This window comes from Coenobita brevimanus, chromosome 72, assembly GCF_032717465.1.
Source record: "Coenobita brevimanus isolate Jiangsu-jjx chromosome 72, ASM3271746v2, whole genome shotgun sequence".
NCBI classification, from domain to species: domain Eukaryota; kingdom Metazoa; phylum Arthropoda; class Malacostraca; order Decapoda; family Coenobitidae; genus Coenobita; species Coenobita brevimanus.
In genome coordinates, this window is record NC_137025.1 from 15,680,941 (window position 1) to 15,705,670 (window position 24,730).

General features: G+C 42.3%; 1 protein-coding gene across 1 annotated transcript in view; it reads left to right on the plus strand.

Moving 5' to 3' along the window:
- LOC145407193 (uncharacterized) overlaps window positions 1-24,730 on the plus strand; it is a 182,155-nt gene that overhangs the window by 152,367 nt on the left and 5,058 nt on the right. The window contains exons 8-9 of the mRNA XM_080278230.1: window positions 9,102-9,429; window positions 9,633-9,795. Coding sequence (XP_080134356.1) covers window positions 9,102-9,429; window positions 9,633-9,795 — 491 coding nt within the window. The remainder of the gene's footprint in view (window positions 1-9,101; window positions 9,430-9,632; window positions 9,796-24,730) is intronic.

Sequence of the window (24,730 nt, forward strand, 5' to 3'; positions counted from 1 at the left end):
CTTTCATTTCCAAGATGTCTCAGGTCCGTGAAGAAACATAAAGGCTACCCTACGAAGCACTAAAGGTAAATAAAATGCATTATTTATATGTTTTTTCAATGTTGAAAGGTTTGTTTCTCAGGAGGGACGCAGGGCGCCCCATACTTCTGACGAGCACTGTATTTCTCAAAACTGCTGAAATGTCGGATCTACCGAATAATCAGCTGCCGAATAATTGGACTTCTACTGTACCTTCTACATACCTTGTCTGTCTATTCTGTCATAAGCTTTCTCCAAGTCCATGAAGGCAGCATACACTTTCTTTCCCTTCTCTAGATACTTCTCCACTAAACAATTTAGAACAAATATCTGATCTACACACCTTTTTCCCTTCCGAAATCCCCCTTGTTCTTCTCCAACTAGCTCCTCTGTTATATGCCTAACCCTATCAATGAGTATTCTACCATATATTTTTCCAATCCCACTAAGAAGGCAAATACCCCTATGGTTACCACATACTTCTCCCTCTCCTTTTCCTTTGTATAAAGGGCAGGAGGAGGCCGTAGCACGGGCCAAACAGGGTGGTACTCCCGAGGGGAATGGGAATGCTGGTGATAGGGAGAGCTGGAGCTCCCGTTTCACTAGCTATCTAACCATCCCCCTTTGCTGACCTTTTCAGTGTGACAGTAACATGGAGAGTAGACCAGCATACTCTCCCAAACATCTCCTCTAACTATCCTATGCACTACACCACATGCACCTTACATTTCACACAACGTATCCCACTACGTTACAGGGGTTGGTGCCAGCAGGGGCATGTGGCCAGAAAACTTTGCCCCCGCTACCTAGTGGCGGACTTCTGGGGGGAGGTGTGATGCGGATTCCACCAGCATATATCGTGGGTCCAGGGAAAGATGAGGCTCAGGCCTGTGCTAGAGGGTACAGGACATTGTGGTTCCCAGGCTGCCACTTCCGCCCAATAGAGAGGGACCTGAACCTGGGAGTAGCGCCCCAGGAGGCTGCCCTATCAGTGGGTGTATAATGGCGGGATAGTTGCAGTGCCAAGGTGCACTTGGAGGGTGTCCTTGCAGCTGTCCTGGCGGGTGCCTCGAGGCCACTACCACAGCCACTGGTAAGCTGGTGGGCTAGGGGTCCCAGATCCATTGCCTGGACCTGGGACTGTGCAGTGAGTGGGGCCTGTGGTATGTCTATTCCCATTTATTAATACTGAATATGACAAAACACAAGAAAAAGTTTCAAAGCGAGCCTGAGGTCAGTAAATCACCCATGGGAATGAGGGTGGGTTCAAGGAATGTGGGAAGTTTGAGGGGAAGAGTGGGGGAAGTCGTTGAGGCATTCAGTAGGAGGTGGGTGGATGTGGCGTGTTTGCAGGAAGCCGGTACAGGGGTGGATCAGCCAGAAAGATTGTTGGGAAGGACTGTTGCTATAAGTTGTTTTGGCAGGGGGGGACATATGGATATGGAGTGTTGGTGTGATGGTTGCGGAGAAATGGGTGGAGTATGTTATGAATGTTATGAGAGTAAGCGATAGGATATTGGTAGTGAAAATTCTGTTCGATAGAAGGATAGCTGCGATTATATCGGCATATGCACCACAGGGAGGATTGGATGAAGCAGAGAAAGATAGATTTTGGGATGATTTAATACATGTAGTGGGTGGTATGTGGGATGATGAGATAGTGGTTTTGGGAGGGGACTTAAATGGTCATGTAGGTGAAGCAGCACAAGGTTATGAAGGAGTGCATGGGGGATGTGATTATGGTATAAGGAGTGTAGAAGGGGAAAGGATACTCGAGTTTGGGGAGGCAACGGACATGATTGTGTTAAACACATATTTTAGGAAAAGAGAGAGTAGGTTAATTACGTATGAGTCTGGGGAAAATAGCAGTCAGATAGATTATTTTCTTGTTAGGAGGGCCGATAGAAGGTTAGTGAGGGATTTTAAAGTTATAGAAAGTGAGGAGTGTGTGCAGCAGCACAAACTACTGATTTGTGATATGATGCTTAATCCTTACACCGCGGTCTTGTTTTGCTTTGACTTGCGGCTCCCGTGGGCATATTCGCGCTCCAACAGACTCCCTAAAAATATTTGTCAAAAATCAGTTATTAGTCATAGAATATTAAAATCACATATACTTATGGCACATACCTTCAGCTTTCTCCTTGGGTGTTTGTTGAGCCTTCATCGAGTACTGTAGGACTTGTGGAGACCTCTGAAGTTGGGTAACGAAGTCTCCACTTTACACTTCCTGACAACTCATAATATGATTACCACAGCCTGATATTATCACTAGAAACACTAATCTGTGATTCTCAAATAGTTTGGAATCCATACTCCCCAAAAAAACACTGTGAAAGTAATGAAAACTACGAGGGCGTATGACCATCCCATTTCCGATCGTTTGCCGCTACTGTTGTCTCTTATTCATAAAAACACTCACAGTTTATATTTCTTTTACTATATAACACTTATATATATCTACAGTCTTTATCCATAAGTTTCCTTCAGTAATAGTAGTTTATTGTCACTGTTGGGATTCAATTTCTTTCAGTAAAATACTTAGCATTCACTTTCTCGTCCTGTATACTAGCATTGAGAGTGAATGTCACTTTCACCTTCACTCTCATGACTCATAGTATTCATACATGCTAGAGTGAAACTTTCACTTTCATTACTCCTAGGGTATATACTCGTATTCTTATAATACTACACATTTACATTTCTATTTACGTTCTCTATTTTATTTACGTTATTTACATTTCTATTTTATTTACACTGTGTTATGCACTGTCACTTGAAGTAACTTATAAAACTATTTTCCACTGTTCACATATATTTACATTCATTACTTTTACTTGCTGTTTACACATTATTTACACATTATTTACAGTTCCACTTGCACTGTTTTACTCAATAGAAAGATCGTAGTCACTCTTTTATCAATTGTCAGCCCTTTACCTCTTTCCACACGAGGTTTAGTTGGGGGTAAAGGTCACAGGGCCCTTTGCATGGGGTTGAAAAGTGGCTGAAATTAGCAGGAGTTAGACGTACCTTCACAGTGGAAGATGGCAGTGAACTGATAGGGGTGGGCTTCCTACCTAGGGAAATGCATTACTGCCAACGTCAGCCTTTTGACAGCTGCTAATATATAGCAGTGAAATGGTTGGCAGGAAATCTAGACAATACATTATAAATTAGGTAGTTCCAGGTGAATGTAAATATCACTTAGGCTTCTCCCTTCCCTCCTTATATGTATATTTATTACGAAAATAGATTATACGGCATATTTCAAGGGGAAATAAACAGCGAAAATTAGCGAACGAGTGCACGTGAGGTGTTGTCAGGTGATAATTAGCCAATTCCAGGTGTATGGCACAATCACTTACCTTATTTCTTTTTTGTATATATTATTTGGTATAAGAATAGGGCATAGGGCTTATTTCAATGGATGAAATCAGTGGAAAATTCCAGGGAAGATTTACTTAGCGTAGAATACAGTGTGGTGGCCTGCAATAATTAGGTAGTTCCAGGTGAATATAAATATCACTTAGGCTTCTCCCTTCCTTTCTTATATATATTTTTATTACAAAAATAGATTATACAGCATATTTCAAGGGGAAATAAACAGCGAAAATTAGCGAATGAGTGCACGTGAGGTGTTGTCAGGTGATAATTAGCCAATTCTAGGTGTATGGCACTCTCACTTACCTTATTTCTTTCTTGTATATATTATTTGGTATAAGAATAGGGCATACGGCTTATTTCAATGGATGAAATCAGTGAAAAATTCCAGGGAAGATTTACTTAGCGTAGCACGGCCGGGCAGGCGAGAGGATAGGGTAATGGAGGGGGGTTAGGGAGGGGAGTCAAGAACGGTGAGAAATGGCTAAATTGTCAACAATGGATGGGAGTACAGATGAGATTAGGAGTGCTGACTAGTGTTGGACATTGGCAGTACTGATAGATGATACAAGCCACCACTTGAAAGCCCGGGTGAATTCAAAATAACACAGAATCACAAAAGTGACGCCCCGCGGTATGATCCCTTGCTCCCAAGTGTCACGAAAGTGACGCCCTGCGGTTAAGGGGTTAAAGAACGAGTGATGAAAAAGAGGACTTATGTACCTAGGAGGAAAATATGGAAGCTGAAAAAGCAAGTACCAAGGGATGCCTTCTATAGTGAGTTGAGGAGAGTGGTGGCTGAACAGGGAGCTGTAGACAGAGGCGTTAATGAACAGTACAGAGCCCTCAAGAACAATCTCTTGAGAGTTACTGATGTAACATCCGGTTGGACAAGAGGACCACCAAGACATAAAGTAACTTGGTGGTTGGATGAAGGTGTAGAAGCTGCAATTAAGGAGAAAAGAAGGCTTTTCCAGGAATGGAAGAAGGGCGGTAGCAAAGAGGAATATTTGGCTGCCAAGCGTAGGGCTAGAAGAGAGGTATACAGGGCAAAGTCTGAGTCACAGAGACTTTTACTTGATAACCTAAATCATGGGGAAAGGAATAATATGATATTTAGGGTGGCAGGTCAGGTGAAGAGGGATAATCGGGATATTATAGGTGAGCAGTGTGTGAAGAATAATGAAGCAAGGGTAGTGGTGAACAGTGAGGATATTAAAGGTGCATGGAGAGAGCATTATAACCAGCTGTTGAATGAGGAGTTTGACTGGGACAGGGAAGGTTTGGAGCCAGCAGATCCAGTGTCTGGCCCTTGGCCTTTGATTGATACTGCTACTGTGAGTGAGGCAATAGGCAGGATGAAGGTGAGGAAGGCAGCAGGTTGTGTCTGGGTTGACTGCCGAAATGTTGAAGGCCTCAGGCGACATAGGGGTGAAGTTAGTCACTGACTTGATAAATAGGATTATTTATGAATGTGTTGTCCCAGATGATTGGCTGAAGAGTGTAATTGTAAATGTGTATAAAGGGAAGGGTGATGCCCTAGAAAGAGGAAATTATAGAAGTATAAAGCTTTTAGATCAGATAATGAAGGTAATGGAGAGAGTTTTAGAAGGTATGATTAGAGAAAGAGTGAATATCAATGAGATACAGTCTGGGTTCATGCCAGGTAGGGGGACCACTGATGCCATATTCATTGTTCGACAGCTTCAGGAAAAATATATTGGTAGGAGAAGGGATCTTTATTTTGTTTTTGTTGATTTGGAAGTGGCCTTTGACAGGGTCCCTAGAGAGATGGTGAAGTGGGCAATGAGAAAGCTTGGCTTGTAGGAGTGGCTGGTTAGGGTGGTTATGGCTATGTATGTGGGTGCTCACACCCAGGTAAGAGTGAATGGAAATTTGAGTGATGGGTTTTCCGTGAATGTTGGTGTGCCTCAGGGGTCAGTTTTGAGTCCCATATTTTTTATCATGGTACTTGAAGCCCTTTCACGTGACTTTAGAAACAGACTTCCGTGGGAGTTGTTGTATGCTGATGATTTGGTGTTGGTTGCAGAGAACGAAAGGGAGGCGGAGGAAAGGTTTGGGAAGTGGAGAGATGGTATGGGATACAAGGACTTAAGGGTAAATGCAGATAAAACAAAAGTGATGATATCTAGGGTTAATGGCGGTACTGTCAGAGACAAGGGAGAGTGGCCATGTGCAGTTTGCCACAAGGGTGTGGGAAGTAATTCCGTCTTGTGCTGTGTTTGTGATAAATGGGTGCATAAGAGATGTAGTGGTATCAGAGGTAGACTGCGAGAGAATGCTGATTTTATGTGTACGGCGTGTCGGGGAGAGCAGGTTGAGATATTCAGACGTGAAAGAATTGAACTTGCTGGTGAATCTCTTGAGTGCGTGGAAGAGTTTTGTTATTTGGGAGACATGTTGTGTGCTGTGGCTAGGGTGAGAAGTGGTTGGAAGAAGTTCAGGGAGCTCCTGCCTTTCCTGACATTGAGAGGACTTTCCCTACGTGTTAAGGGGTCTTTGTATGCAGCATGTGTTAGGAGTGTAATGCTGTATGGTAGTGAGACCTGGGCAGTGTAGGAGGAGGGTATTCGCTGGCTCAGACGTACAGAAATGACAGTGATTAGGTGAATGTGTAGTGCGTCCCTGCGTCCAAGGTCTGGGGGGGCTGGGTTCCCGATGGAAGAGTTGAGAGGTAGGATTAGACTGGAGTGTATTGGTGTTGTGATGAGGAGAGGTAGATTGAGATGGTTTGGACATGTGGAGAGGATGGGGGATGATAATTGGGTGAGGAAGATGAGAAGTGTTAATATTGGGGGTGGGGTTACGAGGAGTAGACCAAGAAAGACATGGGACGAGGTCATTAAGTGTGACCTCAGGGTTAAGGGACTGAACAGGGAGGCTGTAATGGATCGTTCAGTGTGGAGAGCCGCCATTAGGTGACCAAGGCCGACGCATGCAAGCATGTTGGAGCCTTTAAAAATGAAACAAAAGGAACAATTATACCTGATTTCCAGTCCTCCGGAACCCTTTCCTCTTCCCAAGCCTGTCTGTATAACTTCCATATCCACTCCGCTACAATCTCACCCCCGTACCTCAGCATTTCACCACACACTCCATCAGTTCCTGGGGCCTTTCTCATCTTGATCTTCTTCATTGCTAATTACATATACAAGTGGATATACATGTAATCACTTTCCGTTTAATTAACAGCATGTTGATTATTTTCACGCTGTGTAGGCTAGCAGATTAATCAGAGAGAGCAAACAATCCACTATCTCCACCCTGTGTATCCTCATGCATGTGAAAAATCCGTTTGGTAATGCATTATTCTGATTCATTACCAAACGAATTTTCCATTATCAAATTGGTCCATATTTTATAATGAAAATACCAAATGGCAACCCAGACAGGGGAGGGGGGAGGGGGAGGATGGAAGGGGTGAAGGGGCTTTGGTGTAAACAGCTGCGAGGCAATTTCAAATTACGGGTGGGATTTTTTTTTTTTTGGGGGGGGGGGGGTCCAAAGGTCCAGGCCCACAATGTCCAGTAAGTGGGGAGTCCGGAAAATGGGCATCCGGAAAGTACAGGGATTACTGTATATATACCGGTGTATATATATATCTATCCGTCTATCTATCTATCGCCAGACGCCTCAATTCCGTGTGGGGTGGCCACAAACAAATCGCCTCCAAGTCGCCCTGTACCCTGCCATTTCACTGCCCTGCTCCCAACTCACACCCCCCTCTCTCATATACCTCTCCACCCCATCCCTCCATCTCATCCTCAGCCTCCCCCTCCCTCTTCCCCCCTCCACCTCACTCACATACACTCTCTTCGTCAGTCTTTCACCCTCCATCCTCTCCACATGGCCAAACCACCTCAGTGTGTTCCTCATAATGCTTCCTATCACATCCACACATATATATATATATATATATAAAGGAATTGTTAAACATAGGGAACGAAAGTAATGTGAGTATAAGTGGTTGGGGAATTGCTGGGAGAAGAAGGGAGGAAAAAATTAGTAGGATGGAAGTAGTGGAAGCAATAAAAGAAGTCAGAATGGGGAAAGCCGTAGGTTTTAATGGAGTGTGTGGTGAAATGCTGAAGCAAGGGGGAGAGATAGTAGTAGAATGGATGTGGAAGATTGCTGATAGGCCAGGCAGGAAGGTAGAGTCCCTGAGGATTGAAAGTCAGGTATAATTATTCCTCTGTACAAAGGAATGAATGTGTTTGAATGGATGAGTAAATGGGGAGTGTGTCGTCCTGTCTCGGCTACCTCCCTTTCCTTGGGGGAAGCAGCCTAGGTATATAGATAGATAGATAGACAAAGGAAAAGGGGAAAAAGGGGTATGTGGTAATCATAGGGGCATTTGTCTTCTTAGTGCAATAGAAAAAGTGTATGGTAGGATACTTGCTGACAGAGTTAGGGCAATAACAGAGGAATTAGTTGGAGTAGAACATAGAGGGTTCAGTAAGGGAAGAGATTGTAGATGAGATATTCATCCTAAGGTGTTTAGAGAAAGGAAAGAAGTTGTATGTTGCCTTCCTGGATTTGGAGAAAGCATATGGCAGAGTGGATAGACAAGGAATATGTAAAATACCAAAGGTATATGGAGTAAATGGGAGGCTGTTGAATGCCATGAAGAGTATGTATGGGGACACTTTTGCTGCAGTGTGTGTAGATGGTGAACTGAGTGAATTTTTTTGTCTGACAGTTGGATTGAAACAGGGATTTGTCTTGTCCATGGTAGTTTAGTTTGTATATGGATGGGGTCATAAAAGAGATGCAAGGTAGGGCAGTGGATGTTGGAGCGGCCCTAATGAGAGGGCAGCATTTGGAAACTTCTTGTTTTGTTGTTTGGAGATGATAATGTATTGTTACATGAAGACAAAGGGAAACTACAAGGCTTGGCCAGTGAGTTTGGGAGAGTATGTAAGAAATGAAATCTGAAGGTGAATGTAGGGAAGAGTAAATTGTGGTCTTTGAGAGAAATGAAGTCACTTAATGCACAGTGAGGCTGGATAATGAGGAAATGGAAAATGTGAGTGCATTTAAGTTCTAGCATAGGGTGATGAGTAAAGATGGAAGTTTAGAGGATTAAGTGCTTGAATGGGTAGAACAGGGAAGAAAGGTTGCTGGTTCTTTGAAAGCAGTGATAAAAAATTGGGAAGTGGGCATCGAAGTAAAAGTCACCACATGATAGAACTGTGATACCCACTCCAATGTATGAAAGCAAAGCCAGGACCTTGTTGGAAGGATCCAAGTCAAGAATGAGAGCAGTGAAAATGAGTTATTATTTTGAGAGGAACATGTGGAGTTACATGGAGAGACAAACTGACAATTGAGACAAGCGGAGGAGCATTGTGGTGTGGATGTGATGTGATAGAAAGCATTAGGGGAAATACACTGAGGTGGTGTGGCCATGTGGAGGGGATGGAGAGTGTGAGACTAACGAGGAGAGTGTATGTGAGTGAGGTGGAGGGTGGGAAGAGGGAGGGGGAGACTGAGAATGAGATAGAGGGATGGAGTGGAGAGGTATATGAGAGAGAGGGTTGTGAGTTTGGGGAAGGGCAGTGAAATGGCAGGGGATGGGCTGCATTGAGATGATTTGTTTGTGGCCACCCCATACAGGATTAAGGCATCTGGCCATAGATAGGTAGAAAGATATAAAACAGCCTTTTATCATGTTACAGACATGACTACAGGCCATTATGTTCGACCGGCTGAGCTGATGGAAGAGTACGTGGTTGTGGATGAGATGGTGAAACCTTTAGTGTTGCACCATCTCATATCTGGCAAAACTAGTCAAGGGAAGGAAACAGCTGTGGAAGCTGGAAGCAGTAATGAACCATGGTGGAAGGTCCTCGTGTTCACCAACTCCCGAGCAGCCACTCACCGATTGGCTGTCCTCTTGGCTCTTCTTGCCCCAGACCGCCAAGTGGCTGAATTCTCATCCTCTGCTGGCAAGAAAGAGAAGAGGCAGCAAATTGTCTCCCAGTTTGCAGCTGGCAAGATTGATATGTGAGTACAGCTTTTGAGCAACCTATTTGCATACTTAGCATTGCCTTTCTTCATAAGTGTATCTAATTTTGAATATACTGTAATGTACTTGCCGGACAATAACTGCATACTTAGCTTCACTGGTAGTTAATTATATTTTGCAAAAAAACTATGGTTTTAAGAAAAAATTCTCATACATGGATTTTGGCTATCTGTGGCTGCAGACTTGTGTCGAGTGATGCAATGGCACGAGGTTTGGACATCCCAGACATTGAGCACGTGGTTTCTTATGATGTCACTTCTGCCAACACATATGTCCACCGTATTGGAAGGACAGCACGAGCAGGTCGCCCTGGCACTGCTCTATCTCTAGTTACTAAGGCCACAGTAAGTGTTGTTGACATTATGTAATACTATATTTTGGCTGAATATTATACTGTACTTTAATTGATGATGATGGTAAGTGTTATTGATGTTATGTACTAATATACCTTGGCTGAATGCTATACTTTACTGCAGCAGCAGATAATGATTATGATGATGAAAATGGTAATGTATGTTTTACTTTACTGCAGCAGCAAGTGATGATGATAATATATACTGTACAGTACTACATCAGTACATTACTGAATATTTTAGTGAAAGGTAGTGGTGGACAGTGGAGGATATTAAAGATTCCTGGAAAGAGCATTATAACTAGTTGATGATTGAGGAGTTTGACTGAAACAGGGGAGGTATGGGGTCAGCGGATCCAGTGTTTGGCCCTTGGTCTTTGATTGATGCTGCTACTGTGAGCAGGGGAACAGGCAGGATGCAGTTGGGGAAGGCAGCAGGTGTGTCTGGGTTGACTGCTGAAATGCTGAAGGCCTCAGGAGACACAGGAGTGGGTTTAATTACCAATTTGGTCAGTTATACAGTAAACCCTTGATACACACAACCCCTTTTTAACAAATTTCTGTTTTAAGGAGCACCTTGAGTTGGCTGAATGTTATGTTCATTTAACAAATTTTTGTTTGGTAAAAGAATGGGCACACCTGAAAACACTGACCAGCATGGCGTCCCTACACACACACACACACACAGGTCGCCGACAGAGACGGAGCTCTTCCTGGATCGTGCAGAAATAATCGCTAAATCAGCGGTGAAAAAGGAGACCAGCCTATTGTGATTATGAGAATGAGTGTGTGAGTGGTGGTCTCGTCAGTCAATAGTAAAAAAGACAGCAGGTTTCGGTCAAAGAGTTCAAGATACAGTGGAAATTGAAAGATTCCATATGGTTGCACAATGGCGGAGGGCAACGGAACTTTGTTTACATATAACGAAAAGGAATTCGAGGGCTTCTCCAAAGACGATGTGGGAAATGCAAGTACTATGTTCAACAAAACAAGAGTAGCTGGAGTAGAGAAAACAGCGGAGAGGAATGTCCAGGAAATAAAAAAGGTATGGGTAGTAATTAGAGAGTTACAGGAACGAACCCAAGAGCAGGAGAGAGAGATCATAGCTTTACGAAGTAAACTGGAAAAAGTTTGCACACGCAGTGTAGAGCAAGAAAGAGAAGTTGCAGAATTGAAAGTGGGTAACGAATTAGCATCAAATGAAATAAAACAGCTCAAGAGGGAGAATAAGAGGCTGGAAGAAGAGAGAGAGAGAGAGACAAGATGAAAAGCAAACTAAATGAGTATGAATCCAAATCAAGAATACAGGACGAGCACATTAAAGAAATCAAGGGGCAACCTTATTAAGCGGTGGAAGAAAATTCAGGAAGAGGGAAATGTAAATTTGAAAGAGATTATAGAACAACAAAGCAAGGAAAAGGTGGAGAGGGAAGTGGTTAGGGTGCTGAGAAGTAGAGAATCTTAAGTTAGGGATGTAGCAGATAAGAAGAAATGTGTAATAATTTCAGGAGTTAAAGAAAAACATATGACAATAAGATCAGAAAGAGAAGAACTGAGTAAGGTTAAAGAAATAATATCAGTAGTCATGGAGGAAAACAACAAAGTTCAAGAAGAGATTGAAGAGGTGTTTAGGTTAGGAAAGTACGAAGAAGGAGGAGCAAGGCCATTGAAGGTTAAGTTTAAGTTGCAGGCAACAGTAAATGAAATTATCGGTAGATCACGGAAATTATCAGACAAGGAAGGGTTCAAAAATGTTTGGATAAGGAGAGATGCAAATGAGGAAGAAAGAGCTAAAATAAAGTAATTAGAAAAGGAAGCAAAGGTAAAAAATGAACAGAGAATGGAGGAAGAGAAGACAGTGTTTTATTGGAGAGTCATGGATCAGAAATTAAGGAAGTGGTACCGACAGAGAGAAGGAGAAAAGAGGGTATAAAGAACATCAAAAATAATTGGAAGGTGGCATATACTAATGTTGATGATTTAATATCGGCAAGGCTAGAAATCAATGATTTTTTGAGGGTACATGAACCTGATGTTATGTGCTTTGTAGAGACCAAATTAAGAGAAGATATTGATGTTCATATGGGAGATGGTAAGTACAAACTGTGGAGAAGAGACAGAAAAGAAAAAACGGGAGGAGGGGTGATGATAGCAGTGAAGAACAACGTAAATGTAGATACTGTGGAAATGGGAGAAGGCATGGCCGAAGTGATAAATATGAAATTAGAAACTGGAGAGAACAGCAAGAGAGATATGGCAGTAGTGTATGTTCCCCCTAAGACAAGAGCATGGAGTGATGATGAATACCAGGAAATGTTGTCAGACATGGCTAGCTATTTACAGATAATGATTTAGAAAAGTAACAATATAATTTAATGAGTGACTTCAATTGTAAAGAGGTGAACTGGGAGGAATGGGACTCAGGAGGCAGCGAAGATTTGTGGGGCACTACATTATTAAATATAACAATGAACAATGTGATGATGCAATGGGTCAAAGAAGAGACATGGTTCCGAGGTGAGGACACACCAGCAAGACTAGACTTACTGTTTACCAAAGAACCCGATGTAATAGAATCCTTGGAGTATCTGTTTCCTATTGAAAAAAGTGATCATGTGGTCATTGAGTTCCAGATGATAACAGGGAACGTGGAGCCAAGAGACGAGCTTTATAGGCAGGGAAGATACAACTTTGGGAAAGCAAACTTTACAGGATTGAGAAAATTTTTCGAAAATGCAGATTGCAGGAAATTCAGAGAAACAAGAGAGATACAGAGGAAGTGGGATATTTTTCTAGCCTTCTATAATTCGGGAGTGGAAAAATTTGTGCCAAGAGTAAAGGAGAAAGCAAACAGAAAAAGGAGTGGTTTAATAGAAGGTGTATGATAGCAAAAAAAGAGAGAGACACGGCATGGAACAATTGGAGAAAGAGAGGTAACAACAGAACAAAGGAAGAATATAAAAGAACTAGAAATGATTACACAAGAATACGTAGAGAGGAAGAAAGGAATTTTGAAAAAGGTTTAATAGACAAATGTAAGGATGAACCCAAACTGTTTTATAGATTTGTCAATGGCAAACTGAAACAAAAGGAAGGAATTACCAAACTGAAAGTAGAAGGAGAGGTCTATAAAGATGCGGCAATGCAAGCAGAAATAATGAACAAACGTTTCCAGTCAGTTTTCACTAATGAAAGTGAGTTTGTGGAAGGGGAGGGAGTGACTAGAAATGCAGTGATAAAAGATATAAAAGTGGAAGTACAGGAAGTGTATAAATTACTGGAAACTCAAGATGTGAGGAAAGCCCCAGGACCAGATGGAATCTCTAATTGGATACTGAAGGAATGCAGAAAACAACTGGCGGATAAGATTCACTGTTTAATTGTGTTCTCTGGAAGAGGGGAAAGTGCCTCAAGAATGGAAGAGGGCAAATGTGGTACCAATTTATAAGGGAGGAAACAGGGAAGAACCCCTGAATTATAGACCAGTGTTCCTAACCAGCATGGTCGCAAAATTTTGCGAGAGAATTCTGAAAGATAGATGGATAAAATATCTGGAAGAGATAAATATTTTGGCTGAAAGTCAGTTTGGATTTAGAAGTGGAAGGTCATGTATTTCCAACTTGTTGAGTTTTTACTCAAGAGCGATTGACGTGCTGCAGGAGAGAGATGGTTGGGTGGATTGTGTGTATTTAGATTTGGAGAAGGCCTTCGACAAGGTACCTCGTAAGAGACTAATTTGAAAGCTAGAGCATATAAGAGGACTGAAGGGGAACCTCCTGGAATGGATGAGAGACTTTTTGAGAGACAGACAAATGAGGACAGTAATAAAGGATAAGATGTCTGGATGGAGGGAAGTAACAAGTGGAGTCCCACAGGGCACAGTGTTGGTGTCAGTAATGTTCCTGATTTATGTAAATGATATGGTAGATGGAGTGAACAGTTATGCAAGTCTGTTTGCTGATGATGCAAAGATCTTGAGGAAGGTAGAGATTGAGGGGGATTGTAAAATGCTGCAGGAGGATCTGGATAGGATACACGATTGGAGCTGGGTGTGGGAAATGAAATTTAATGCAAAGAAATGTAAAATATTGGAAATGGGTAAAAGTACCAAGAGGCCATCATTGAATTATTTGATGTGTAATGAACCAGTTACAAAAGTGAGAGAAGAAAAAGATTTGGGAGTGCTGGTCCAGGACAGTTTGTCACCTGAAAAACACATTAACAAGGCAGTTAGAGAGACGTATAAACTCCTGACTAATATAAGAGTAGCTTTTCATTATATGGATGAGATGATGATGAAAAAATTGATAGTGGCCATGATTCACCCCAAGTTAGAATATGCAGCAGTAGTGTGGTCCCCACACAAAAAGAAAGATATAAACAAGATTGAGAGAATACAAAGAACAGCAACCAAGATGGTCCCCAGTCTGGCCGATCTGTCGTATTGAGAGAGGTTGGAAAAGCTGGATTTGCCTTCCCTAGAAGAAAGGAGAAAGAGAGGAGACATGATTGCTGTGTTCAGGACCATGGTGGGAGTAGATAAAATTGACAAAAAAGATCTGTTTTTATGGGATAAGAGAGTAACAAGAGGAAACGGAATGAAACTGAAGAACCAAGCTGCTTGAAGAATATCAAGAAATATAGTTTTCCTTATAGATGTATAGACCTGTGGAATAGCCTGGACAAAGAGATTGTCCAGTCTAAAAACATAAACGAGTTTAAAGCTAAATATGACTTACTGAGAAACAGAGACGGGACCCCATGAGCGTAGCTCATTTCCTGTATATCACAATTAGGTAAAGACACACACACACACACACACACACACACACTAGAAAAATGTAAAATATTGGAAATGGGTAAAAGTACCAAGAGACCATCACTGAAGTATTTGATGAGTAATGAACCAATCACAAAAGTGAGAGAAGAGAAAGACTTGGGCATGCTGGTCCAGGGTAATTTGTCATCTGAAAAACACTTTAACAAGATAGTTAGAGAGACATAATCTCTTGACTAACCTGTGAGTAGCATCTCATTACATGGATGAGAAGGTGATGAAAAAATTGATAGTGGCCATGATCCGCCCCAGGTTGGAGTAAGCAGCAGTAGTGTGGTCCCCATATAAAAGGAAAGATATAAATGAGGTCGAGAGAATACAAAGAACGGCAACCATGATGGCCCCTTGCCTGACAGATCTGTCGTACAGGGAAAGGCTGGAAAAGCTAAATCTGTCTTCCTTAGAAGAAAGGAGAGAGAGGGGTGATATGATTGCAGTGTTCAGGGCCAGGAAGGGAGTAGAAAAAATTGACTGATCCCTTTGTACGGGATGGAAGAGTAACAAGAGGACAAGGAATGAAACTGAAAAAAACAAGTTGCTTGCAGGATATCAAGAAATATAGTTGTCCATATAGATGCTTAGACCTGTTAGTGGGGTGGCTTATGGCCAAAAAATGACCAAATCGTTACACGCTGGCCCAAAGCACCAAATTTGGTACATGTATACTGTAGATCAATACAAACATTTTTGGAGGGGGGTACCCGGTTTTAAAGGTCAAGGTCAAGGTCAGGTGCAGGTCAAAGGTCAAAATGTGGTAGTACTGTTATTTCAGGTGTCAGTTTACTTTTATTGTGCTTTAAGTAGAATAATGGTTGGGGATCTCTTGGAAGGATCTGGTTGGTGTACTGCCCTGACTGAGAGTGGTGTTGCTACGGCTGGAACTGCTGACTCCTTCCTGAAGGCTGCCCACTTAACCAGAACACGGCATGCACATCAAGTTACCGTCATGACTCTTGCAAAGTTGCAGCGTGATTCCTTTATGAAATGTTTCCAGATGGCAGCATACTCTTCGAAGACTGGAGAACTGACATGACACACAACAGTCCAACCTTTGCATTCTGGGACAGGATTCTTCAGCTGGAGCTGTTAGTGCTTATCTTTGTGAGGTCGCACAGGGAGAAGAATTTCGCTCTCTATGTAGAAGTGTTGGAAGCATTGGCACCATGGTTCTTCGTGCTTGATCGCATGAATTACTCTCGCTGGCTACCAGTACACATAAAAGACATGAAGTCTCTTCCGCCAGCAATCAGAGATCAGTTCAAGAAAAACTGGGTGTTCCAGAAGGGTAAGCGACAATTCTCAGCCATGCCTTTAGACCAAGCACACGAGCAGAACAATGAAAAAGTGAAAGGTTCCGGTGGTGCAGTTGGCCTGACCACGAACCCTGCTGCCTTGAAACGATGAATGATCGCAGGTCCAGAGCAGGCAAGAATTCTCGATGAATTTGAAGAGATGAACAACCTGTCTGAAGAGCCTTCTTTCCAGAGTCACGAGCAAGGACATGCCGTTCAGGAAACATTCCACAAACAAGTCAACAATATGTGTGATGCTATTAAATCAATGGGCAACCCGTTCTTGAACACAGCAAAGGAACTCATTGTTCTTGACACCCATGACTGTATGGATGAACAGGTTGCTGAAGCACTGTACAGAATGGAGCAACTTGGCAAAGAGCAGTACTCAAGGCATGTCAGTGATGTGCTGGTGAAACGAGAGGAATCCATCCACAGCACAATCAAGAAAAACAGACTTCCATTTTTCAAGCGACCACACACCAGCACTCCCTGCAGAAGGACGACTCAGTTGCAAGAAATGAAGAGTGACTGTAATCTATTCAGCCAACTCTTCATTGCTGCTCAGGTCCGTGACACAAACTTGGAGGAGTTTTCTCACATGCAAATCACCCTTGGCCACCAGCATTGTCACTGAATGGGAGACTTCGTCTACCAGGAAATAAAGCTGAATTGTTGACTTGCATCGACCCAAGCATTCAGCCAGAACCACCATCACACTTTGATGCAAAGATTTTCGATGGAGCTGCCATGGTGCATATCCTACCACATGAAAAGAAGTGTACATTTGGCGAATACAGTGACAAAATCTTCATTCCTTGGACAGAGAGGCAACTACAAAGCAGCACTTTCGAATTGACATTGTATGGGACAGATACTGTCCAGACAGCTTGAAGGCAACTACCCGTGAGAAACGAGGGAAGGGGGTACGCAGGAAGGTGCTCCGCAATGCCAAACTTCCCACGTCCTTTGCTGGGTTCTTGCAGAACGACACAAACAAGGAAGAACTTTTTGCTCTGCTCTCAGAAGAAGTAGCCAACCATGTCTACCCACCTGAAAAGTGGGTATACATTACCTCCGGAGAAAGAGTTCTGTCCAATCAACCTGAATGTACTATGGACAAGAGTGACCATGAGGAGGCAGACAGCAGGATTTCTTTGCATGTGTTCGATGCCCTAAGGAAAGGTGCAACATCAATTCTTGTCAGAACTGTTGATACAGACGTGGTTGTGATCCTTGTAGGAGTTTTTTACCGTTTTGTCACTTGGTATCCTGACTTAGATCTGTGGGTTGGATTTGGTGCAGGGAAGCAATTTCGGTACTACCACATCAACTCTGTCTGCTTGGAACTTGGTGAAGACAAATGTCAAGCACTACCCTTCTTCCATGCTTTCACTGGATGTGATGTAACATCCCAGTTTAATGGTAAAGGAAAGAAATCAGCCTGGAAAACCTGGAAATCACTCCCAATTTCGACTGAAGGGTTTACTACAACATCATCCTCAGCATTCGTTCCTCAAGAAACATCATCTCCGGTATTCAGGTTAATTGAGCATTTCACCTGTACCATGTACGACAGCACAACTCACCATAGCAAGGTTAACGACCTTCGGCAAGACCTCTTTCCTAACAGGGTGAAACTAATGGAAAGGCTACCACCAACACAGAATGCTCTGCTCCAACATGTCAACCGATGTGTGTACCAGGCTAGTATCTAGACACAGAGTCTTAAACCAGTCATTGCTGCCCCTAGCCCAGCTGGTTTCGGTTGGTCCAAATCAGACACTGGGTGGCATCCCATTTGGACCACAGTTCCATCTGCTGCTGCGTGCAAAGAACTAATAAAGTGTGGCTGCAAGGTGGTTCCAATGTGTGTTAAGAACTGCAAATGCGAAAAGGCTGGTCTGGCATGTACAACACTATGTCAGTGCCGAGGTGATTGTGAAACATGACGAGCCTTCCTTTTCCTTGAGCTCCTCCAGAGAAAATGTGCATGCAGAGATTGATGGAGGTAGTCCACGTAAACAATTCTTGTAATAATAGTGCAGGGATGTCGTAATAAATAGGAAGTAGTCTGCTTAACGCCACGATAGTCACATAGGTTAAGACCTACAGTACATATAGAATAGTGCTATGCTTGTCTCATCATATTATAACTAAAGCATGTATGTCAATTTTTGGTTTATTGCAATATTCTCTTTTTAAATAAAGAGCTACTTGTCCGACAGAGTTTACATAACAATTTTGATGCCAATAATTCACATATAAATTACACCCGGTGAACTGAGATCGTGACCCATAATTCAATATGGTTATTGGAAATTTAGGTTGAATGGCAGATATGACTCCCTTAAGTCCATTAACAGAAATTTAGACAATAACAGCACATTTTGTGTTGAAAATTATTAAGGAAATTGAAAAAGATGGCGAATAGTACAGTTTGACCTTTGACCTTGACCTGACCCTGACCTTGACCTTCAAAATCGGGTACCCTCCTCCAAAAAGTTTTGCTTTGGTCCTAAGTATATGTGTGCCAAATTTGGTGCTTTGGGCCAGCAGGTAACGATCATTACCATAAGCCACCCCACTATGTGGAATAGCCTGAACAAAGAGATCGTCCAGTCTAAAAACTAGCGAGGTCAAAGCAAAATTTGACTTACTGAGAATCAGAGACGGGGCCCCACAAGCATAGCTCATTTCCCGCATATCACAGCTAGGTAAATAAAACTAGGTAAATATGCACACACACACACACACACACACACACACACACACACACACACACACACACACACACACACACACACACACACACACACACACACACACAATGCCACCCCAAACGGGATTGAGGCGTCTGGCAATAGATAGATAGATAGTTTTCTGCAGATGTTGGTGTGCATCAGGGGTCAGTCTTGAGCCCCATATTGTTTATCATGGTGCTTGCCACTTGACTCCAGAAATGGACTCCTGTGGGAGATGTTGAATGCTGATGATTTGGTGTTGATTGCAGAGAATGAAAGGGAGGCTGAGGAAAGATTTATGAGGTGGGGAGATGGTGTTGTGCTCAAGGGCATGGGAGTAAATGCAGATAACACAAAGGTGATGGTATCTAAGGTTGGTGGTGGTACTGTCAAAGAAGAGGGAGAGTGGCTGTGTGTGGTTTGCCTCAAGGGCATGGGAAGTAATTCCATCTTGTACAGTTTTTTGTGGTAAATGGGTGCATAAGAGATGTAGTGGTTTTAGAGGTAGACTGCAAGATAATGCTTAATTCATGTGTGTGGTATGTGGAGCTTGTCAAGTGTGATAGGATTAATTTTGCTGGTGAGTCTCTTGACTGTGTGGAAGAGTTTTGTTACTTCTGAGACATTTTATGTGCAGGAGGTGGGACTTTGTGTCTAGAGTGAGGAGTGGTTGGAAGAAGCTTAGGGAGCTGTTGCCTCTCCTGATATTGAGAGGGCTCTTCCTTCATGCAAAGGGAACTTTGTTTATGGCATGTGTAATGCTGTATGATAGTGAGACCAAGGCATTAAAGGAAGAGGATATTCACAGGCTTGAACATAAAGAAATGACAATGATTAGGTGGATATGCAGTGCATCCTTGAATGGAAGACCATGGGAGGGGGGGGGGGAGCCTAGGTTTATGATGATGATGGCTGAGTTAAGAGGAAGGATGGGGCTGGACTGTATTGGTGTTGTGATGGAGAGAGGTAGATTGGGATGGTTAGGCATGTGGAGAGGATGGGGGATGACCATTGGGTGCAGAAAATGAGAAAGTGAACGTTTGGGGTAGGGTTGCGAGAGGCAGACCGAACAAGACATGGGACGAGGTCATAGAGTGTGACCTCTGGGATAAGAGACTGACTAGGGAGGATGCCAAAGATTGAGCAGCATGGAGAGATGCCTTTAGGTGACTAAGGCTGATGCATGCAAGCGTGTCTGACCCTTTATAAACACTATGAATGAAATTATAAGCTTATCTCATAAAACACAGATCTTGAACCATTCTCTTAGATTCTCACCTCCCTAATGCATAATTTGCTGCCATCATCAAATCTCTTAATGGCAGGCAGCCCCTTACCTTCTATGCCATATGTATGCAGAGCCTTCCATAACCTTCCCTGTTTACCCTGTTGTATGCTTTTTCCAGATCCATAAATACCTTGCAGTCTCTCACAAACCTTCTCCAGTATGTCTCATTGCAAATACGGTATTTTATCCATATATCCTCTACCACCCCTAAAGCCACCCTGTTCATCACTCAGCAGACCTTTTGGTGTATCCCATACTTTTTATATGATAATTCTTCCTCATACCTCTCTTATAACAGTTGATAATTTTTGCACTCACTTAGTCACCTTTGTCATCCAAGCTTTCTTACATATCTCAAACAAGCACTTCATTCCATTATCTCCATTTCACTTAATCATCTTTGCATACACCTCATGAACACTTGCTGCCATCCCATTCCTCAGCCCCTTCACAGCATTCTTCATTTCTGTCAGTGTCATATTTCCTGACATTACATTCCTTGTCTTCACACCACCAAAATCAGTCGTATTAACAATTGCTCGCTGTCACCCTTCCCATTCATCATCCCTTCAAAATATTTTTTCCATCTGCTCCTTACTTCACTTCCATTGGTTAGCATTCTCCCACTTTTATCCCTGACATTTGTCTCCACATTCACATCTAAATTTTTGCACCTCTTGTCAGAACACTTTCCTGTTTTCAGTATAATTTGTATTCATTTTCCTTCCAAGGTCATGATTTACCTTCTCCCCCTCCCCCTTTTTTCCTTTTCTTTTCTAATCTCTTGCATGCCTCCAACACTCAGTGTATTCTCATTTTTTCAATATGAACCCCTTCTGCTACGTCCATTCTAGTAACTTTTTTGTCTTTTTCTCCACTGCACTTTCTGCCTCTTGATCCCATCGCCCTGTACCTATTTTTTTATTTGTTGACCTCAGTACCACACACTGCTTTGACATTCCTATCTAAACATTTTATTTATACATTCCACAATTTGTTTAGATCCATTTGCTTCCAGTTCATTGATTCCAACTCCTCCACTACTTTAGCCTGGTATTCATTGTCATTTCTTTTTTTCTCAGCTTCTCCACTTTGTCTCTCACTCAGACTGTACCTGTCTCTCTTTATCCATCTCATTCTTCTCAGCCTAACCATGCATACCACAAGCATATAATCAGGTAGACATATGTATCCCTTCACAGCTCCCACATCAGCAATGCACCCAAGCAAGTTTCTCTCAACCAACACATAATCAGTCAGGCTACATTTGGTACAGTCTCATTCACCCTGTACCAAGTATATTTGTGTGATCTTTATGCTTAGAATATGAATTACAAATGCATAAACGACTTTACTGACACATGCCCTTCAGTCAGTTTCCATTATTGTTCTCCCTGGTACTCCATAATAGCCCATTACCGGTATATCATTTAACACAACCAGTGTCAACTCTCCCATTCATGTCATACAGCACAAACACTGTACAGCTCTGGACATTTGTTACTTCATCCTGGTGATCTTAAAACCTATCTTTTTCTGTCTCACCCCTGTTTGTCACAAGATGCATATCCAACCATCATTTCTGTTTTCACATTCTTGACTTGGAACTTGACATATGCACATCTTGATCTGATACATTTCTAATCTTTCATTCATCTGCCATTCATCAGCAATGGAACTCCTACCTTTCATCTTCTACATGTATTCGTACCTGACCTTACACATTTAATTCTTTCCCACTCCCACACTGCTATCACAATTTACAGAGCATTATTAACCCATGGCATGTGGCTTACTGTACCTGATATGAGCTGGATTTTAACAGTACGCACAAAATTTTGTTGTAGGAGCAGTGTCTTGCACTTTTTCTCTGATATCAGGCTATTATCTCATCCCCACCCTCAAGGTTGAACTGAAAAACAAAGGAACTGTAGCTACTATGAATGAAAGTCATGTACTTGCTGATCCATTTACCATGGCTTTAGCAACTGAGGAAGGCTCAAACCTGTTTAGAAAAAAACGGTTCTTAATGCTAAAATTGAATTCAAGGCTGACACTGGCTAAGGGAAGAGAGGCAAAGATGAAACAAATTATCAGAAGTAGCACTTCACACTCATGTTATGGCATATCACACCAACTGACAACTCATTCAGGCTCTGATGGGAGTGAGTCCTGTTTGTGTTGCTGGTTTCTCGCCAACTGGGAACATTTCTGACAACAATACCAGTGCAGCTATGGTGAATTTATAAAAACTGCCTCATAGGTAGGTGTGTCATACCTTTTCCAAGATGATGATGATGTACTTTTGAAGCCATTTTGTGATGGTTGCCAGATTGGCCATATTGCTACATTCTACAGGTTAAACAAATTCACCACTTCCACCCCCTTACGGTTCTCATTTGCACCTGTTGCATTCCACTCGGCCATACGAACCCACCTATTTGATTGGGGCTCTGGTCAGTTAAGGGATGCTCTGAGGTTCCCTGAATTTTTTACCAGGAGAATTTGGAAGGCAATAACCCCACCTAAACCCTCCTTCATTTCACTTGTACCTGCAGCGAATACAGGGTTATGTGGTTACCACCCAGCAGGGCTGTGCACACTGGGGGGGGGGGGTTAACTACCCATTTGGAAAGAATGAAAAATTCAAATGAAAATAATACAAAAATGCAGCCCATTAAATTAATTAAACCCTGTTAAGAATGTTACAATATAGAAAAATAATAGAAAAAGAGTTTAAAAGTTCTACAAAATATAAGAAAGAATGAATTAAGAAGTTTCACAAAGGTCCTAGAATATTCTGTTACCGAAGAGAATAAATGGAAGATCATGGAATGCCATTGAAAAAAATGGAAGTCTGTAGAACACTGTGGAAATTTACAGGATGTTTCATATGGGTATATAAACAGTACATCTGTCCAGAGTGAGTCTGTTTACGGTCCGAAATCAGCAAGTGAAGAAGTGTTTTATTTTGTTTTTCTTGTTTTTTTTAGTGAAAGATGTCAAGTAAATTGCCGTGTTCTGTTTCACTTCTAAGGTTCTGTAGAGTTCAGTATGTAATTTACCTTGAGTTTGTACCCTTTTGTCAGTTACAGTACCTACGTTTACCGTATTGCGTTACTCAGTTTAGTGGGTAATTAAGGCACTTCAATAGGATTGAGCTTGTGCAGGTTTGCATCTAAGGGGAAGTTAGGGTTTATTGCTCACATGATGCCACTCAGGGATGAGTGAGACAGGTTACTTTCATCTTAAATGTCAGGACCAACTTGCCTAGCCCCAGGCTTCTATTCTCCTCAAAGGACAGCACAGGGTTAGATGACGAATGAATGAAATAAAGTAAATAAAATATAATTTTTTTTTTTTTAACCTCCCCCCCCCTCTCAAAATTCCTTTGCACATCCCTGCCACCCAGTGTAGTGAATGGTTTCTTGATTTACAGAAACAAGACTACATCAGCACACTGAAGACTTGGGTTGAGGAAAACAAGCTGATAATTACCCCAGCCAAATCCACCACCTAACTCATTGCCAGCAGTAAACATGAACACAGGTGCCCCCTTCACATCACACTCAACATAGTATGTTCCCCCCCCCACACAGGCACACACACAACATTCCACTAAAATCCTTGGAGTGACGTATGACACTGGACTCACCTTCATGGACCATGTATTAGATATACAAAAGATGGTGCACCCTGAGACTCTATGCATTCAGGGCAACTACAAGGCCAGACTTTGGGCAGCAAAAAGAAGCTCTCCATACTTTACAATCAATACATTAGATCAGTGATGGCCTATGCCTTTCTGGCATGGGCTGTCATCCTGTCAGATACTCACTACAACACTGTGCAAACCATACAGAACAATGCCCTACACATGACCTCTGGTTGCACCAAAAACATTCTCACAGCTCACTTATACTTTAAAACTAAAATCCTCCCTATCAGAGACTACAGGGAGTCTCCGATAAACGAAAGGGTTAGGTACCTTTAAAATCTTTTGTATAGCGATTTTTCATATATTGAAGCATTTTTCCTTTTAAGAAACTTAAGAAAATAAGGAGATGCATTCCAGGAGACCCTCAAAATCTGTCAACTAACTACTCTGTACTGTACTAGGCTGGTTGTAAGCTCTTAAATCTACAGTAGAAATGTTAATAAAAGCTAAATGAACTTTAAGCAGTTGTTTGGTTATCAAATTACTTAGCAAAAAAATAGAAAACAGTACTGTACAGTACAGTATATACAGGTGAGGCCCAATCTCACTCACTCCTAGGCCTTCCTCGTGCCTCTTGATAATTTATTAATTTTGAGCTTGCGTCCCAGTGTCAGGGTTTGGTGTTGCTTCTTCTTGAGAGGCTCCACAGATGATGATGAAGGTGAAGGACGCTTGGGTGGCATGATGCAATATGCGAAAGATTCTCGGAGTACAGAAGGCACGCACTACACAGCTGGGAAGCGAGAACAGACTGGGACAAAGAGGAGGTAGTTGCTTGCCTTGCCATACATGATTGTGGCACTGCGGTCGGTCACGTGCCAAATTTGAATAGTTTTCTCAGTGCGTTTCATACCATCGAAGCATATGCCTTTCGTATTGGGGAATTTGTCCCATATTTTTCAATTTCTAACTTTGGAATTTTCGTATATTGGGGCTTTGTTTATTGGGGACTCACTGTACTTTGACATGAGAGGTATACAGTTCTGTGTAGCAGCCTATGTCAATGGACAACACTTGTTGTTTCTTGACAGATACACACACAACACAC